This window comes from Rhipicephalus microplus, chromosome 3, assembly GCF_043290135.1.
Source record: "Rhipicephalus microplus isolate Deutch F79 chromosome 3, USDA_Rmic, whole genome shotgun sequence".
Taxonomy (NCBI): Eukaryota; Metazoa; Arthropoda; class Arachnida; order Ixodida; family Ixodidae; genus Rhipicephalus; species Rhipicephalus microplus.
In genome coordinates this window covers 110,643,916-110,664,978 of record NC_134702.1, presented here as the reverse complement: position 1 = coordinate 110,664,978, position 21,063 = coordinate 110,643,916, and the positions used below count along the sequence as shown (strand labels likewise).

Here is a 21,063-nt window from a genome sequence, read left to right as displayed (position 1 = left end):
GATGGTCTATGAAGGGAGCACAGCAAGCTTGTCGATAGCGCGTGGACCACGAACCGCCGTCCACGCGCACGCATATTCCCTTTAACATTTATATATCATTTGTGATATTTATTTATCATTTATTATATCCTTATTATATATTATATTATATAATATATTATATATTATAATATATATTATATATATTATTATATATTATATATTATAATATATATATTATATTATATTATATCCTTATTTATCATTTATTATAGCCATTTATTATATCCCTTGCGAAGAGACTTTTGCCGCACTCGAAAACAAGAAGTAGCTATCACAAGGCTGCGTTGCCGGGTACCAAATCTAAATTTCTATAAACACAGGTCTGCTCAGGCACCTTCGCCACTGTGCGCATTCTGTGATGAACTGGAAACAATAGACCATTTCTTTTTGACCTGCAGGCGGTTTAACACATTACGAAAAACCCTATTATAAATACCTTTGCGTGGCATTGGTATGGACTTATCTCTGCCTGTCATTTTGTGTTTTGGAGCTTCCATTTCTGGTTTCTCTAATGGCACAGTATGCGCGGCTGTCCGGGACTATATTGATGAAACTAATAGGTTGACTAATTAACCAGTTTCATTATCTTAACATGTCCACATAATTATATACGTATAAAATCAGAATATTGGTCTATTCTAAGAATAAATTTGTGTATGTAAATATTTGTATGCATTAGATTAAGCACCACACTTGCCTATAGGCTATCGGTAATCTTTCTGTTATACCTCCATCATTCTAAATCTGAACAGTAAATTTTAAAGCCACTCGATTCTTGGCCAATCCCCCACAGTGGGTATGCGCCACTAACAATAGAAGAACAACAACAACAACAACAACAACAACAACAGTGGACCATACTGTACATGTCATGGTCTTCCTGCTCTTGTGGTGGTTTCGTTCACATTACATATTGCAAAACTGGTATGGCATGACATGGCTGCATAACGAACAAAAGTGCAGGTCCTGACGTCGAAATCATGACATATATGTCCTGTAAGTCATGACTACACGCCAAGCTCATGGTGCGCTTTTCGCGGTCGTTTCGCTAGCTTCCCATATACCAAATTTGGCATTATGTGACGCGAAAGGACGACGTAGGTAAATGACACGTTCAAACATCATAATCAAGATATGCATGTTATGTAAAACATTACAACATGCTGCGCTCATAGCGCGTTTGTCGCCGTTTCACTAGCTTCATATATACCAAATTCGGAGTTACGAGACGTGAATAGATGACAATGGTATATGACTGGTGCAAACATGTTAATCATGACATGCGTATTATGTAAGAATATGACTACATGCTAAGGTGATAGCGCGCTCGTGGTCGTTTCGCTAGCTTGACACATTCTCAATTTTGTCTTGCGTGACGTTGGTGGTAGACGATCACAAATGCCAAGCGCAGACATGATCCTCATTACATGGAAGTCACGTGCCGCTTAATGTACGTCCACTTTTTAACATTGTACTGATTTCAAATTGACATATCAACCTTCCTCATTCGTGCTTCGCATATCATTGATTCCCACTGTGCTTGGGATCTACGATTTTTGAATGCGAAGCATTTCTTGGTGAACTTCGGTGACATTGAGCGTATCTATCTATCTATCTATCTATCTATCTATCTATCTATCTATCTATCTATCTATCTATCTATCTATCTATCTATCAAACTATCTATTTATCTATCTATCTATCTATTTATCTATCTATCTAAGTGCCGCCTACGACATTTAGCTATCCTGGCTGTTTGGAGGATGGTATCGATACCAAACTTGGTATGACATGACATGACTGCATGAAAAACATAAATGACCAATCATAACATGAAAATCAGGACATGTGTATCATGACTGTCATGAATGTGAGGATTTACATTTCATAGTCTTGCTGCTGTTGCCGTGGTTTCATTCACATGACATGTTGCAAAACTGGTATGAAATGACATGACTGCATGGTGAACACAAGCGACAGGACCCAACATGAAAATTATGACATTCGTGCCATTTAACAACACGATGTTCTCGCGGCCGTTTCGCTAGCTTCACATGTACCAAAGTTGGTATTATGGAACGTGTTTGTAGGACGAAGGTATGTGGCTGGTGCATACATAATAATCATCTGGTGTCCGTCATGGAGTAACATGACTACATGCTATGCTCACGATGCACTCGCGGCCGTTTGCTAGCTTCACATGTACCGAATTCGATATTACGTGATGCGAACGAATGACACAGGTAAATGACACGTCCAAGCTTGGTGATCATGACATGCGTATCATGCAACCACATGATTACGTCCCAGACTCATGATGCGTTCATGGCCATTTCGTTACCTTCACATCTGCTGAAATTTCGTATTACCTCACGTGAATGGATGACGAAGGTATGCGACTGGTGCAAACATGATAATCATGAGATGCGTGTTATGTAAGAACATTATTACACGCTACACTCAAGGCACCAATACTCTTCGACGTGAGCCAGTGTGCGTGCACGCCGGCGTTCGTCTCATCGCGGCACGCCGGCAATGCCACGTCAGCATTACTTTGACGTATGCGCGTTTGAGTGCGCCCGGCTTTCCTCCGTCACGAAAGAGTCTCCCGCGTTGCTGTCAGCGTTGGTCTGGCTAACGTCTTCGGCGAGAAATTCAGCATGTCGCATTTCGCGCCGGTTCCCACCGGGCCGCGCTGACGCACGCTGGTCGAGCCGGTCACGCAAGTCGTGCTTGGCGTCAGGCTATAGTGGGCTCGCGTTTTTCTAGCGTAATGTCACTGCACCCAGCCTTCGCACGCGTCAACGTTACGGCGGAGTGTATTGGCCCCTTCATGAGGCGCTCGCCGCTGTATCGCTAGCTTCAAAAATAAATTGGTATTACGGGACGTGAATGCTGGTTCAAACATGATAATCATGAGATGCTTGTCATATAACGGCATGGCTACATGCCACGCTCATGATCCGCTCACGGCCGTTTCGCTAGTTCCACATATACTAAATTTGGTATTTCTTGACGTGAATGGACGACAAATTTAAATGACACGTTCAAACATGATAATCATGTTGTGGATGCCGTATAAAACATGATTACATGTTACGCTCATAGATGACCGCGGCCGTTTCGCTAGCTCCATATATAGCAAACTTGGTATCAGGTGACGTTATTAGATGATGAAGGTAAAGAAACGTCCAAACATGATAATCATGACATGTAAGTCATGTATGGCACATTTTAACTCCCCTTGTAATGTTGTCCAGATTTTAAAGTGACCTATGAACCTTTCTCATTTGTGCTTCCCATATCTCCTATTCCCACTGCACGTGGGAACTGCCCTTTTTTTTTCAGGTGAGAGCTTTTTCTACATAACAAAGAGTTTGCCGCCGCCTTGAGCAGCTTTGCTGCTAAAACAGGAAGACGCGTCGGCGTTAGATCTGCTTATCTACTAATCATAGATGCCTAGCTTTCACCACGAGTCAAATATAAGAGCTATAAATTGATGTGAACTTCACATGATTAAAAGCTGTTAGATATGTCTATGTTTTGAAAATGTTTCTCTGTCAAGCTCGAATAATTCATAGGTATTATCTGTTGCACCTATATACTGTTGTTATATCTATAGATTGTTGCGTATATAGCCCGTTGTTTTATCTATAGAATGTTGCATGATAGACCTGGGGTCACTCGGGTGTATTCGCCTCAGATATCTATCGAATGTTTTACGCGAAGTATCGCATTTTAACGTCTTAAGCACGTTGTCATTTACTTAGCGAGATGATTTCAACTCCGCTTGGTCCTTTTCTAAAACTCGTTTCTCAACATTTGGCTCGCAAACGTTTTCCTCCGAATAGCGGAAGTGTCCGGAGTTTTTGTCAAGGTTCGCTCCTAAGGGAACCGATAGGCTGCCACAGTTCCTTGGCGGCCTTTTGAACGATGCAGTTGTTATGGCGGTGCCAATGGCAAAACTCTTTCGCGATTTATCACTTTGTGACAGCAATCGCCTAAATTGTGCTAGTCATGAAAAACCAAGGAATAAAAAAAGTTCACACAATAAAAGACAGCTTCGCCTCCAAGGCGGAGCTATGAATGCCACAGCGACAACCTAGATCCTATAGGAGGCAAACAGAGCGCGTAAATATTTTAGAACCAGTTCTCGCGTAAATCTTCAAAACGCTCCGGTTAAAGCGAGAGGTTTCGCGGCCGGTAGCGATTTGGTTGATTGATTGATATGTGGGGTTTAACGCCCGAAAACCACTATATGATTATGAGAGACGCCGTAGTGGAGGGCTCCGGAAATTTCGACCACCTGGGGTTCTTTAACGTGCACCCAAATCTGAGCACACGGGCCTACAACTTTTCCGCATCCATCGGAAATGCAGCCGCTGCAGCCGGGATTCGAACCCGCGCCCTGCGGGTCAGCAGCCGAGTACCTTAGCTATTAGACCACCGCGGCGGGGCTGGCCGGTAGCGAAGCCGCGATTTTTTCCTGGAAATCGCGGCTTCGCTGCTTCTTCGCGTTTCGTGTTCGGCTACACAGCCTTCTTCGCGTTTCACAACGCGAAGAAGGCTGTGGGGCGCTGCACGCATACGAGCAGTCAATTGATGCTTGTCGGAATAGCGTACGTGGCAACGTTCGAGATCATGCCCTCATCATTAAGTTCTTCAATTGCTGGTCAATGAAAACAGCTTCGTTCACTTCTTACGCCTTCTCGTGCTCATTCGCCCAGTGAACGATGGGCGGAGCATTTACTTCAACTTCACCTAGAAAAATATTTCAGGCCTGCTCACTACTCCGGACATGACCTCCGACATCACTCGCTCTGGATTCTCGTTTCCTGCCAAGTACACATGCGCATCTATGCTGCCGCCGTTCGAGAGTGCTACGCGAAGCCTGTTGTGGCGTGCTTTCGGCACCTGCAATAAGATGACGGTGTTTTCCTGCGTATGTGAAGTGCTGCGTGGTGTTGTCTTTTGCTTCGTTCGCTCAACGTTCACGTAGTCTACACCTCAAAGATTTCGCAATGAGGAATAGCTGCGGGCCCAACTATCAGCGATAATGACAACGCACCAAACGTGCAAGTGTTTTCATTTCTGAAGAACGACCGAAAAGCAAAATAGGAGCGTGCCGTTCACCGGTATGGCATCTATGTCCGTTTTTCCTGTGATTCGAAGGTATACGTGTCTGTATTTACCACTCGATTTGGAGTTGTTTTTAACACACAGCCCCTAACATGTTCGTTTCTTTCTGCAAAATGCTATGTGCGATTCTAACTTTTTAGCGTAAGCGTTGACGGTAGACACTTTTAGATAAGCCGCGCTCACTCACTCACTTTCTCCCACTATAACGTAGCGTCCCCAGACAGTGATAGCAACTGCATAGACTTCACGTTTTGGACGAGCGTGTTTGTCGAGACGCAATCTGCTTGGCTACAGAACGACGCCATAACAAGGTATACGCGCCGTCATGCTCCGCTCAACTGATTTCGCAAGCGGAGCCAGAGATGCGTTGTACGTCGCACCAGTCGCACCTCGAACACAGCACAATGAAGCAATAAGCGCGCGTGGTAACATTTTCCCAGAACAGGCGTTTTCCTTTCAGCGTCGCTAAACATTTCACCATTTCCGCATGGCACCGCGGGTTTAATGTAACATTTCTGATTAATTTGTTTAGAAAAGGCAAAGAGGGCTATTATGTAGTGTTGTGCATTTCGTATGTGCCACGTAGTATTTCTTACCGCTATAGGGCTTCCCCCTCTGGTTGCGGGTATCCTACATAAACCTCAATGATTTTCCTGTTTTTCTAAACTTGTCAATAAGCGACATGTCGACCACAAGGTCTATGATAAATCGCCTTCTATCATATTTTTGCATTCTGTAAGCTCCATTTTAAGCTGGAATTTTTTTAGGGATGACTGCCAAATACACCGATCCAACACGACAATTCAAAAGTAGTCACTGAACAAAGAAAACTGCAAGAGTTTGGCGCAAATGAATAGGAACACTTTCTGTGAATGTTCTGGATGATGTGGTTAGTGTGAGTGCGTGTGCTTAAATAAAGAAGGAAGTATAAAGAAGCGATATCGTAAACAGCATGTCCCTGTTTTCAAACTATCTGACTTCGCTGCTATAAATCGTTCGCACGTTTGATAGCGCACTAGAATTTCTTAGGTATAAATGAAATAATAATTGATTTACTAAGCAATCGCCAAAGAATTCGAAGTACAATATATTTTTTAAACCAGTGCTAATCAAGGTACAAACAGTGAAATGAAGCTGTTGCACATGTGAAGTCTCCACGAATGTTTTAGTTTTTCATACAAGATGGTGAGGACAGTAGCCTCAAAGCCTCCTGTGAGCGCTCGCTCGGTCAAGACGCGTGGTGTCTCGGTGAGCAGACCTGAAATGATTTGTCTAGATGACACTGGTTTACGCTTTGCTTGAAGAGCCATCGCCGGCAGTTCTCGTAGGCGGGGCGATGTCGTAAGCGCCTTTGGTGAGCACTTTTTAGACTGTGCTTCAGCCGCCTACGTAGCACGCAGTAATTCACGTCATCGTAGGCGGTGACGTGGACATCGACATTGCATGTGACAAGATGGCGACAGCGAAGATCTTCTCAGAGGATCGATCAAAATACGTCCCAATGAAAAGCACGCTCCTTTCATTGGACACGACCTACCATGGTTGTCGAGCATAGCTTAGTAGACGGCTGTGAAAGCGTACTAGCCAGATTGTACATTAATAAATACTAACCAGAAATCCAGTTTTGTTCTCCGCAACCAAAAATGGGCACCCGTCAGTGTAGTCTGAATAGTCACCTGAAACCATAAAAGGTAAAAGGAAAAAAGCTCAATTTTTGTGCGAGTATAGGAATTACGGTGATCAGTGAATCACTATAAAAAGTCTTAGTTTTATGAACCTGCGATATATGCGCGCCAGTAAGTTGGAATGCTTACATTTTAGGCAAGTCAATTTTTTTTTAATTCACAAGAACGACGCGAAAAAAGCCGGCTTGTCTCCAACACTTTCGTGACCACGAGAAGTTTATATGGCTGTCCTTGTGTAGCCAAGGAAACCTTTCTTTTTATCGCACCCAAAGTTACTGATGTTATCATAATGTCAAATTGTACAACTACGAGTTATGTTCCAAACACGGTCAGTTTGAAACCACCAATTTATTAACAATAGTTCAAAAAAATATCAAACAAAAAACATTCTAATTATGAACAAACAAATTTCATAGAACCATCATAAAGGCTCTCAACTAGCTAAGCATAAAAATAAATCGAAATACAAATCTTAAGTGCAAAGAGCACACATTATCATCCTGTAAATAAAAGCACTGTAAATACAACAGCTTTTGTGTACATAAATTAAAATTACCCCTGACGGCATATTGAGTGCTAAGAGACAGGGACATGAGAGAGAGGACTACACAATGCGCATCGTGTTGCCCTTTCTATCATGTTCCTGTCTCTTAGCGCTCAATATGTCGTCAAGTTCCGTTCACCAACACGCCCAAAAAATGGCACTGCTAACATTACACCTAGTGTCCTTCATGCCACCATGTGAAGCAGTTTCGCGATGCGGTAAAATACAGGCTTGCTACGCATGTTTCACAGAAAACACTTGCTTTCTGTTCAACTTTTTTTGTTCATAGCATAATTTACAGTTCCTGATATATTTTTGGGGGGTGGAGGGGGGGGGGGGGGGGGGGGCTGGCGCCGTTAGCTCTGAGGAGCGTTTCGTATAGGAGCATCAAGATGGACCGCGGAGCCTCCAGGAACCGTCTCTCTCGCTGTGCGTCGGCTTCTGAAAAATATGCGTCCATGCATATTTATTCGCGCTTTTGCATAGCTCTCCAATAACTTGAACAGAAAAAAAATCCACAGTGCTCACAAAGCGCCGCGTGGCACTATACACAACGCGGTTCCAATGTTCACTCCCGGCTGCCTCCGCGCACGAAACTGCACTCTCTGCGCTGCCGCCGGCAAGTAGTACCGCTCGATGGAAGTGGACGCCCTGCCTATAAAAGCCCTAACCATCAGAACACGTCCGAGCAACTTACACCGACGCGCGCCGGCAATAAGGCAGCCCGAGCACAAAGCTAAACTCACTGGTGGACCATCGCTAATGTTCGGGGCGGCTTGACGAACTCTCGTCGTCCGCACTGATATTAAAAGTGTTGATGTCGTCTTCCGAGCCTGTTCTGTTGCCGTAATTTGAATATTCTAACAGATACGTGAGAATCTTCCGGAACTCGCTGTTTTCGTAATGTGGTCACATGCGATGTTGACGTCATTATTGAAACTATGCATGCTAACTCTCGCGCAAGAAAAGGCGCTTTAAAATCACCACATGGTGAAAAAAGAGAAACACAGAAGTAAAACTGATAAAATATATTTTCTTTTACGTGTTAGATAACGCAAGTGGTCCAAAAGCGTTCGAAACAGTACAAGTATTTAAGTTGTACACATAGAAAGCATACTCTCGATGGGGATAGCGCGGTCACGAAATTATTAAGCCCTGCCTTCTACGAAACATTCACGTTCTCACTTTCCGACACGGTGATAATGTTTTCTTCTTTTACTTTTGCCTTTCTCTTCCTGCGCTCTCGCTTCATGTTCTTTTGTGTTCTTAATCCCTTTACTTCATACGGCGGAGGAGCTAGGCGCGTTAACACATGCCTGCAGAATTTTCTGTCACTCAATTAACAGCTTTATTTTTCTTGCTTATTTGATAATCTTGGAAAAACGAAGTGAATTTATCGGTGACCAGGAATCTTAACAACACTGATACCTGTTATTTTATGATTATTGGATATAGTGTCATTATTACTGAATCTGCGTGGTCATAATGTTTTTTTTTTTTTGCTCAACTGCTTAAAAGTTTGGGCCATATCACACTGGTGGTACTGAGCCTGAAGTAAGAGCGAACCAGGTCGGGTTTACTTAAACTACCAGTCAAGTCCACCCTGAGTACGGCCACTCAAGCCTAGACGTAGCCACTGAGCGTAGAATAATGCAATTCACAGGGATAAAGATCTGGAATAGTTTGCCCACTGAATTGAAGCCATCACACAATGCTGTGGTAAAACTTAAAAATCAATTCTTGAGCAAGCTGTAAATACTTCTTTTTCTCTTTGGTGGTAAGCACTTACATTTGTATAAATATACGCTGGTGAATCTTGTAAACCTAGCATTTTTTTCCTTCTAACTAAAACTTGTGATAGTTTGGTGTTCTTTATGTATTTTAACTGATGTTGTTGGGTGTGTCCACGAAGTTATCTGTCATAACTTTTTGTATGCGCACATGCAGTTTTGTTTGGTGTGACCAGATTGTTTAAGAAAATAAAGACTTCTCTACTCTGTATATGTGTATATTTACAGTGTCTGTATAGCTACATATGTATTATGTGTAATTGATATTTTCCGCTTCTGTCCAATACTTTTCTCATTGGACCCTACACTAGCCTCAGGCTATGGGTCCAATCAGTGATTGTAAACCTCATGCGACAAATGATAATAAACGTTCAATCAAAAAAAAATATTACGTAAACTAATTTAAAAAAATATGGATCGTGCAGTGACAGTAAAGCCACACTCTCTCATTTTATTCTTCTTTTCCTTATGTTTGTCTCTATTTCTGCCCCCCTATAGTTATCTTGCCATGATGATTGTGACAGCCTGAAAAGTGCGTCTTAGATGGGCAACGCTTGTCTGGGGATCACCGTGACCTCCTAAAGCAGCACACCGATCAGCGTACCGCAAAAAAGACGGGTCCCGTCCCGTTCGTTTCCTGATCGTTGCTTGTCGTGTCGTTTCGGAGCGCTATTACCCCAGTAGTCGGCTACGTGTTTGTGCGCCAAGGCTTATACCATCAAGGCCGGGTCGATTCTACGCAGTTTTTGAGGCTCCAGTAACCTGCTTGAGCCTCTATATGTACGGCGTTTGTTACGAAGCAGGCTTTCCTGATTACCGAACAGAAATTCTACCGGCCTTAGACCACGGACGATCGATCGCTTCACTTCGAGAGGTTTCTCGATGCGACTAGGTCCATCGAGCTTCACTGACGTTCATGGGCCAAGCAAGCCTGGCCACTTATTTGTAGACGTTTTTTTTCTAGGGCCTTTACCTGTTCATGTCCAAGTCTTTGTCATTTTTTTCACTTCACATTTACAACTTCTTTCCTCTACTTGTGCTCCGCTCTTCTTTTCTTTATCTCTTCCCTCCTCCCGAAAGAGTAGGCAGGCGTTCTGCCCCGCCAGGTGGCAGTTTTCAGCTTGCACTTTCTCTCTTTTTCTGCGTCCTTGCGTAATACGCCTAACAGGTTTTACTGTCTCCCACCACATGCAGCAACCTCGTCCCCCCTTAATGTCCCTCACTCTCGTTCGCTCGGCGCCTTCTTTCTGTGGTGTTCGCCTTGCCTCACACCTGTTGTTCTAGGTAGTCGGGCTTGCCCAATACGTATGACGCATACCCACCCGAGTTCTTGTGTACACCATAACACTTTCCTCAAGCTTAAACTGCACTGATTAAAGAATGGTCGTGGTGAAATTTCAAGAAAAAAACGGTGACACGTGGTCAAAAGCTTCAGCGCGCCTTTTCGAGGCTGCGTGCGAGGCTTGAGAGCGCTTACTGAGCACGCGTATAATTTTTTTGCGTGATGGCTTGCTCGTTCGAAACTTCAAGCGTTCTCGCAGCAGAATGCCACAGAAAGCTAAAATGTCACGTCTCTAATCACCACTTAAACACAAGCGATTAGCATGATGCTTGAAGTTTTTCGACGTCACGCTCAGGGAGTTTAACGACGTCACGCTCAGGGAGGCTGGAAGGTACAACACGACTGTAGACATCAAAGACAAGCCACTAGAATCTAATACTTTCCCTTCTGTACCCAAAGATCATGAAGCTTTGAGGCAGACACATCTGTCACGCATGTTTGGTGCTAGATTAGTGGCCATTGATGACGCAGTGGGGCGGAAGCTTGCCCTCAAGACGCAGAGAAAGTGCCAGCCGCTAGTCTTACGTGCGGGTGGCACTTTCATTGTAATATAACTGGTGGGCGGCAGCCCACGAAGTTATCTCACAGCATGACCGAGGCATCCAGCGACCATCCCGACACAGCCAATGCCACCCCCTCATGTTCGGCAGCTCGACACGGCCAGTCACGGCGTACTCAAGACAGACCACCGCGGCACACTCAATGCCGGCTGCCAGAGTCATGTTTCGTAGCTGATCATACCACGCCGCCGTCATGGCTGAGTTTACGGTTGACAGTGCCACCATGGCGCGGGTGCGCGCTAGGCTAGACTGCGAAGCAGAGGAAGATGGTGGGAGAAAATAGAACAACTTGTCAATCATCAGGCGTTGTGTATATTAGTTCTTTTACAATAGGTAGATGGATGGATGGATGGATGGATGGATGGATGGATGGATGGATGGATGGATGGATGGATGGATGGATGGATGGATGGATGGATGGATGGATGGATGGATGGATGGATGGATGGATGGATGGATGGATGGATGAACAGATGGACGGACGGACGGACGGACGGACAGATGGATGGATGGATGGATGGATGGATGGATGGATGGATGGATGGATGGATGGATGGATGGATGGATGGATGGATGGATGGATGGATGGATCGATCGATGGATGGATGGATATATGGATGGATGGATGGATGGATGGACTGACAGACGGACGGACAGACGGACGGACGGCTTCAGCAATTTTTTATGTATGCGTATACCATGCCTTTGGCGGTGTGATTGTATTCATTGCAAAATTTGCGGGATCACCTTCACTTTCTTTTCAAGCAACTTGATTATGGCTTATTCGATGCAAATGTCTTGGTTGAGCAGGAGGTACTGGTTACCCAGAATGACGATTTTTAAATCTGGATATTTTTCATCGTTCATAGAAGTTAAGACGCAGAAGAGATGCGGAATAAAAAAATTTGTCTCCAAGTAGATTTCAATAGGCATTAAATGTGTTTAGCCTTTCAAGTTGGGGGAGGAAGTCTTCCTGTGCAGTTCTCACACGCCTCATCATGGGGGCGAAAGACGTGCTAATGATGAAGCGGCTGACTCTGGGGCATCCTACATCTGTGACCGTGTGGACATCGAGAGAGTTAAGTTTAAAATTCGTCATCCCTCGTTACGTTATGGCGCATAATCAGATTGCAACTAGGTCGGCTTGACCCCCTGTGGTGACATTATGTCGTTACTTCGTCATTATACGGCGCACTTCATTTTTCTTGGCTTCGTGCAGATGCCAGTGTGTTTTTGTTACCTCCTCAAAATAAGTATTGCATTTCATCGACAATAGCGGATGGCTTTCGCTTCTTTAAAGAACAGGAACCACCTGTCCATCAGCTACTACTTTCAGTTTACCCAATGCTGACTTACCAGTCAGTTCCGAATTCGGTAACAGTATAGTCGACGCTGGGGTGACTGGTAGTGTGCTGGCTATTGTGAACGGGACTGGTTTCGAAGCTTTCTTTTAGTTGCGGTGAGGTAATGTGTAGTGTCCCTCTGTCACTCCAGACAATGTAGACGAGAAGACTAATTGTCATATCTCTAGGATATGAAATAAATACACGCAAAACAATGCAAAGTGGAAGCGGGTTTGAAATACGCTTTTATGGGTCATTTTCATTTTATACCTCCGAACCGACTCGGTAAGATGACTAACAAGGAAAGCTGCTATTCGTTCGTGAAACAAGCTTTTACTGTCGACAGTATCTCTTTTTTTTCAGTACTTTATCGCATTTACAAACCTACAGATTAAACCTAGATACACCAAAGTCACCCACAATACACAGTAATCTCATGAATCTTGACACATAAAGAATATTCACATTAGGCCTATACGCAAAAGCTTCTTTTTTTCGTATTGTGTGTTCACACTTAGAGCAAGTTACCAAATGATGGTGCATTGTATAACAACGGCGAAGCGATTTATAATACATGCTTCAGTTAAATGTCTGTTGTATTCAATCGTACTTGCAAGTGCTAAACTAATAACTTATATCTCAAAGTACTAATGCAATCATATAGGTTATGAGTATTAGTGCTGGTCGCAGACAACGATAATAAATGCTCAAATCCTCTACCTACCTTCTGAAGTGCCGACATTGCCTGAATCTGCACCAAAATACTTTTGTAGTATACATTATTAACCGTGAGCATGTTCAGTTATCTTCATGATTTAACATCAAGATAAGTAAAAGTACTTGCAGGAAATTCTACGTGTTCCTGTTGGTAGGTAAGCGATAACAAATTCAAGACAAGTATAGTAATCGTGAATCTATTGTTTTCTTGTAATAGCATATAGATGTCACTGTTTCCCTAAAAAATTAGCACTATTCAAAAAATTTTGTGCAGGTAGATGTTGCACGAAGTTTACCTTATGAGCACGACCAGGAAGGTATACGCGTCATTCTTCACCGTCGCCACGCACGAAGTTTTCATGAACGTGATTGTACGACGCCATGCAAAAAAACACTCAGGGGCAGTTCGTAAAAAGCGTGGGCGCATTTTCACAAAATGAAGCACAGTGAGACAGTCACGGGGTTGTCGGCTGTAAAAGCGTCGGCTGTAAGATCGATCAAGTACTCCCTCCTACGGTGCAGAAGTTGCCACAAAAAAGAGGTGCCACTTGCCCCTCATCGCAAAGATGCCATTTGCCCCTTCTGTTTATACATTTTCACGACATGATACCGTGGGTTATTCACCATTCTATTTGCTATTTGGTAGTCATCAAGTATTACCATTTCCTTCGACCAGACCCTTGTCTACTACATACGCCAGCGACGTCGTTGTTCGAGCACATACAGCTCGACAAGTCACTCATGACCGACTATCTTTGTCGCAAGCACAGCAACAAGATCGTTACGAGAGTCGACACCGAAGCGTCCACTTCACTCCGGGATCTCTATTACTCCTTTGGCCACATCAGAGCCGTCTACAGCCACGGAAGATTTGCCAAAAACAGACCGTCAAGTGATCTTGGTGCTGTATTCTCTGATAGAAGCCATCCGAACGATATTAGTCGACATGAAGACAGCATCTGCTCGAAGCGCACTTGCAGTATTGGATGCCCTAAGCCCAGTGCTTGAATCTCTCAACTAGGAAGATGGTTACTCACACCTCATCATTTCGTAAATAAGTCAAGGATGTGTCCGTCATTCAATGGAAGGCCAGAGGACTGAAATCACGCCTTTCAGGTTTTCGTCAGTTTGTGTTTACTAACGTGTTTCCACTCATCGTCATTTGTGAGCGCAATTTGTCGAAACCAATGGGGCTTTCGGGGTACGAAGCTGTCATGTCTTCAACAAACGGTGCGTGCAGAAAAATCATCGTCTTTGTTCATTGTGAACTTTCGTATGTTGTGCAATTAATTGCGCCTCGAGATGACAATTAGTACGTCTGCATCACTGTGAAAAAGAACAAACTCATGTTTACTCTCATAGGCGTTTATATATCGTCGTCGACTAACCTTGATTCCAGGAGATTAAAGGATATCTTGAGAGTGTGTTCTGCACCATGTGTCATCATAGGTGATTTCAATGCGCACGATCACGCATGGGGAAGTACGCGCACAAATGCAAGAGGACGCAGGTTAGCAAACATCGCCTATGACTATAGCCTTACTCTCCTGAACGACGGTAGCCCCACTTTTCTTCTAGGGGTGACATACCGCAGCTGTTTCGACCTTGCTTTTGTATCCAACTCCCTCACGAGACACGTCAAGTGGTTTCTAGATGTTGGGACACGAGGAAGTGATCACATTCCAATCTACCCTACCATCAAAGGCTTGTCTAGCTGTGGTCCACGGACGACCATTCAAGCAGTCCAATGAACCAACTTCAAATCTGACGTGGAAGATGCTTGCAGCGATGGACTGCGATTTGGGTTAGAGCAAACAATTAAGAGCACAATGCAAAACGTCACTCTCACGGTGACAATATTTTCCAAACGAAACGGCTTTGACATAGAGTTGGAATGACTCCGAGCACTTTTACACCGGGCCGAGCGTCGGTATCGGCGTACAAAACCAATTCACGATCATAGGGCAGCCAAGAGGATGCAAAAGAAGATCCGGCGTCGCATAAATAGATTAGCGTCGAAACAATAGACAACGTTTCGCCAGTCACTAAAACCTCGCAGCCACTCTCAAACATTTGCAAAACGTTGCAAGGTCTGCGTCACCCTACGGAACAGCGTTTTCCATTCAAAGCGCTCGCAACATTTCAAGGGAGGCAAGACATCGATGTCGCAGAAGATTTCTGTGCACAGATCACCAACCAAGCCACTCGTCCAGATTCTCCAGTGAGAGGTGACGTCCTTCGTTTCCGTGACTACCACATGGACCTTCCTTTTACAATGGAGGAGCTCGAGGCAGCACTAGCTCTCTGCAGGCGTTCAACTTTTCCGAGCCCAGGCGGTATTCCGTACCGAGCCTTGTGACACCTTGGGGAAGGTGCAAGGAAAAATGTTGAGCCTTTGCAACATCTCGTGGCAGGATGGCAATGTTCCTGACGACTAAAAGTAAGCCGCTAGTTACCCATCTTGAAGTAGAGCAAATCCCACTCTTACTCGCCTCATACCGTCCAATAGCACTGGCCAGCTGCGTTGGGAAGATTATGGAACGGATGATACTAGGCCACCTGGAGTGGTATCTTGAATACTAGAAGATTTATCCGAACTCCATGGCTGGTTTCCGATGCTACCGCTCTTCCATTGACGATGTCGTTGATCTAGTTTCGTACGTTCAGCATGAAAGATCCCGTAAGCGACTATCTACAACTTTGTTGTGATAGTTGTGATAATGTACTACATGAAGCAATTTTGGGTGCTCTTGCGGTGGTTTGCCTTGGTGGTCGAGTCTTTCGGTAGATTTCAAGTTACCTGACTGCAAGATCATTCTTTGTGTTCACAGAAGATGGCCCAACTACGCGACGCTAAACTTCCAGGGGTGTTCCTCAAGGCGGAGTTCTTAGCCCAACGCTATTCAATCTTGCACTAATTGGCCATGCTGAATACTTGCAAAGTATCATTAAAATCTCAATATACGCAGATGACATCTGTGTCTCGACTTCAGCAGTCACACGTCCTCAGATACGTTCCTGGCTTCAAAAAGCAGCAATTATGATTGCCAACTCTTTGTTAAAACAAGGTCTCAGCATATCACCAGAAAAATGCGCGCTGGTGGCCTTCACTTGCAAAGCAATGAGCCCTTATGTCATCTCAATCTGCGAGCGACTGATTTCTTACACCAGAACCCACCCGTTTCTCGGCATCATCATTGATAGGGACCTCTGTTAGAGTCCGCATGCGGCCTATATGAAGAAGCTCCTGACCGCTATTTCCCAATTGTTCCAGTTCCAGACAGGAAATACGTGCGGGATGTCAGTAGACGCAATGATGGAACTCTACAGAGCCATGTTTCTTGGTTTCCTGAGATGTGCGTTGCACGGGCTTAGCAATACCTTCAAGACCAATGTTCGTGTTCTACAAGCAGTACAAGCCCAAGCACTGAGAGTGTACCTTGGTCTGCCCAGATGTACGTCAACAGAGGCAACAATATCCATTGCTGGTGACCATCCGATACAAACTCACATTGTTGTAGAAGTTCTGAGAAAGCACATCAGACACTTCGCACGTGCTCCCTGTCATCACCTTGCACTGTTGCCTTCAGAGAGGCGCCAAGCATCGTTCGCTAAAAATTGTGAAGTACAACTAGAAACTTCCCTCGGGCTTCACTCCTGAATCGATCGGCAGCTGTGACGTAGTTGATTAACGCAACACGTCAACTGGTGAAGTCAGTGGTTCAAGTCCCATTGCAGTTATCACTCTTGCATCTAAACCATCGATACCCCCTTGGTGTCTTATTCAACCCACAGTGCAACTTAGTGTACCAGGAATCCGGAGGAAATTTAAGCTTTCATCGCCCGTGCTGAAACAACTGTCTCTTCTTCTTTTTCACGAGAAATATTGAGGTGTACATATATATACCGATGACTCCACGAAGCGCCAGTGTTCGTCAGGTGCAGTAGTTGCCCCAGCAAGAAGTGTTACCATCAGCTTTATGACTGGTCACTCCACGGCATCTACAGCAGCGAAACTAGCTGCTTTACGCGCTGCACTTTGTGTGGTCAATCTGGAACCACCGCAACAATGGTGAATTTTCAGCGACTCAAGGGCTGCCCTACAATCTGTGCTCTCGGCACTGCGTCGCGTACCGTACGAACACCTTCTTTTCGAAATTCGATGCCCCTTCTCCACACTTCACACGAGAAAGGGCATCATGTGACGTTTCAGTGACAGGCAAGTCACTGCGGCGTCATAAGGATCGAACATGCCGATACTGCCGCGCGGGCAGCTCTTGAAGGAACACGAGAAGAAGCCATACCACTTTCGCGGATCGATGCAGCCGGTAATATTCGACGACTTTCGCGTGAAATCACGTTTTCACTATGCTGCCCACCAAGCAGCGAGACGAATCGTCAACACCACCTGTCATCTTTGATTGCTCTCCGCATGCCTACTGGGCTCGACCGAAGAGAAGCCACCCTTTTTCAACTCTTATGGCTAGGAGTGGCATTCATAAAATCTTATTCCTTTGTTTAGGAATGGCCGTCGAGGCTCTCTGCGATGGCTGTGATTGCGAAGAGACGCTACACCACATACTGTGAGACTGTCCGTTGTATTACATCCAGAGACAGTCACTCGCGTCCGTTCTTGCGCGAATCTACAACAGCCAAGTGTCTGTGGACATTATTCTGTCAAGTGCCCGAGAGAAGACATTCCAACAGAAGGCGACAAAAGCTCTGTTGAAATACCTACGCGACACAGACTTCAACAAGCGGCTGTAACAGCAATGTCACACACTGCGAAAGACAAGACTGGAGTATGAGTGTGCGCACGTGTGCTGCCGAATATGCTGTGTTTATCTCTCTTCCCTCTCTGCTCTCTATCTTTCATCTCCTCCATTCCACTCCCATGCGCAGGGTAGAAAACCGGCTGCTTATAGGCTGGTTGACCTCCCTGCCGTTCTTTTGCTCCTATTTTCCTTCCCTCCTGCCGCCAATGCGGCTTATCCCAGAATCTTCTCTCCCGTTGCAACGGCACCTATAGAGTACTCCGCCGACTCAGCAACGTCGATTATGAGATCGCATCTCAGGACTCAGCTTCTTCGACCACGTCACCCCAGACAGACATCGTACACGTTTCTAGACTGAAACCATATTGCCCTGCTTGCTCTTCATCGCCTTGGAAAGCCCCGCGACGGTGCTTCCGCCGCAGGAAGGTAATGTTACGGTGCGACACAGACATGAACCAGGGTGGTGGTCGTCGAAGATGAAGACGACGAGCAAATGTAGTGCTGGCGCGTGTTACTTTTCGGCTATGTCGTCTGGCTGATGATCAGCTGTTTGAAAAAACCCTAGTTCCCGCCTCCATCACGATATATATATATATATATATATATATATATATATATATATATATATATATATATATATATATATCAAAAGCTAACCTCCCAACACCTACACAACGAAATAAAGTATTAAGATTGAAATTTTTCTTTCAGTTAGTTAAAGATTATTTTAGGTTAGAATTATCACATATACTTCATTGGTCCACAGAATATACCACAAGGCAGAGGCATGCCTTTACAATAACCCCATTTTCCACCCGTAATAACACATTCAAGTATTCGTTCTTCCCTAGGACAATTACCGAATGGAATAACCTTAGTAACGAAGTTGTTTACCAGTCATCCTTGAACCTTTTTGCTGCGCAGCTCTAGCAGCGAGTGTCTAATTTGTATGACATGTGCTCCTGTTGGTCATTTCAATTACTGTAACCATGCTCCACTTGTGATCATCTTGAATTTAGCGCTCATTTCTCTATATGTTCTTATGCCGGTTTATTACAAACCACTGTTCTTTTTTTTCGTTATGAAAGTGTGTAAATGCCTTACCTGTTTTATATTTATTTGTTTGCCGATTTGTAAACTCATCAAATGTATATCCACCCTGCCAAAACACTATGTTAGGTTTGCAGTATTCATAAATAAATAAATAATATATATATATATTTATATATATATATATATATATATATATATATATAAAGGCGCATGCTGAACCAGAACCCTCCTTACAACCACCAAATGCTTGCACGGCAGATATAGAACTATGGCAATGGTTAATTTACTACATTTACTACATTTACTACATAAAACTAGTTTCATGGAAACTTCTCACCACAGCTAAAAGAGTCATCAACCGACACATTTATACTGTGCGAAACAAGACGTGTTAAAAAATGCAAGTCGGAAAGGACATTATCATAAAACTGGCGGACAAGGGTGCTGTTATAGCAATCCGGCTCCAAGCAATATATAAAGAACGAAGCTATCCGACACCTGAGCAACAACACCTACTAGCGAAAATTAGTCTTGAAGAATAAACAGCAATAGCATAAAACAGATCATAACAAATTTTTTAGCTAAGTAGTCAATCACGCCCTAAGAGCAACGTTTCTTCATGTCCAGAAACAAGCAAGCAGACCACTTCTACCTTGTCCAAAATGATTCATAGGGTTCTAATAGATGAACTACTTATAGTGCACAACTCAGACAGGCCTATAGTATCTAAGAAGAGTACACTGACTGAGTCGTCAAGAAAATTTTTGTTATTCTCATAAGCCATCTACTGCCCCGCTGCAGTGGTCTAGTGGTTAAGGTACTCAGCTGCTGACCCACATGTCGCGGGATCGAATCCCGACGGCGGCGGCTGCAATTCTGATGGAGGCGGAAATGTTGTAGGCCCGTTTGCTCAGATTTGGGTGCACGTTAAAGAACCCCAGGTGGTCGAAATTTCCGGAGTCCTCCACTACGACGTCTCTAATAATCATCTGGTGGTTTTGGGACGTTGAACCCCTCATACCAATCAATCAATTTGCCATCTACTCTACTGTCTATCGTTCAAAACTCACCTAATTTTTTTCTGACTAATTGATTACATTGACGAGGCACGAACCATCGTAGACTGGGCCGTTGAGATAGAATTAGATCCGTCCTCCTTGTGTACAAGTGTACCCACCACTGCAGGGATAAAGCCAATAAAGCCTACCACCTATCTGCGCTGTATAGACAACACATTAACTATATGGACTCATGATATGGGGGCTTTGAAACTGTTATTTAACCACCGCAACAAGTTTGTCCCCAGCAATAAACTGACCGTGCTCCACTCTACTAAAGAAAATAACTTCCCAGACATGACACTATCTATTGAAGCAGAGAGCCAAGGACACACAAAAAAAAGATAGGCAGAGAGGTTAACCAGATGCTAGGATCCGCTATACTGCCCTGCACTGGCGTTGGGGAATAGAGAGTTTAAAGAGAGATAAAAAATTCACAGGAACGAAAAAATTCACGCCCACACAAAATCAATCCACTAAGAGTCGTCCACACAGGTAACTAACAAGAGATATTTGATGGACAGGTGAGGCGTATAAAAAAGAACTGTAGCGATGACGGTGACTACGCTTATCACTTAAGCAAGCTAAATAAAACATTAGTTGAAAGAAATTACACGCAAGACACCGTTGACAAGGTTTACAACGAAGCATGTAAACTATATGTAGGAAATCAGCCCTCTCTAAAAAGGAACCACTAGAATAGCCAAGCCAGCAACCGCAATTTATGCCCAAATACTCAAACGCACTCCCAAGCAAAAATGTACCATCTTGCTACTAGCGAGCAAGGACAGCCCTATAAAAAACCTTTCTCGAAGCACCAATGGTCGTGTGTCGCCACCATAAAAGTTTAAGGACACGGTATTGCATGCAAAGAAAACTCGCATTCTATGGCCCGTTTAACCTTTTCCTCCCGTTCAATGTATGCAAGACTTGCGAACACCTTCAAAATGACTTTTTAATGAAGACCCGGAAGTGATTACGTCCATCGCATAAAAACTTGTTGACCTGCACTAGT

At 44.2% G+C, this 21,063-nt stretch overlaps 1 protein-coding gene across 4 annotated transcripts in view; it reads right to left on the bottom strand.

Annotated features, from left to right (window-relative positions):
- The window catches only part of LOC142803290 (evasin-1-like), a 49,904-nt gene that overhangs the window by 17,049 nt on the left and 11,792 nt on the right, over window positions 1-21,063 (bottom strand). For all 4 annotated transcript variants that reach the window (XR_012894041.1, XR_012894042.1, XM_075888417.1 and 1 more), the window contains one exon: window positions 6,793-6,857. Coding sequence is in view for 2 of the 4 variants with exons in the window: in XM_075888417.1 (XP_075744532.1) it covers window positions 6,793-6,857 (65 nt within the window). In the remaining 2 variants the exon portion in view is untranslated. The remainder of the gene's footprint in view (window positions 1-6,792; window positions 6,858-21,063) is intronic.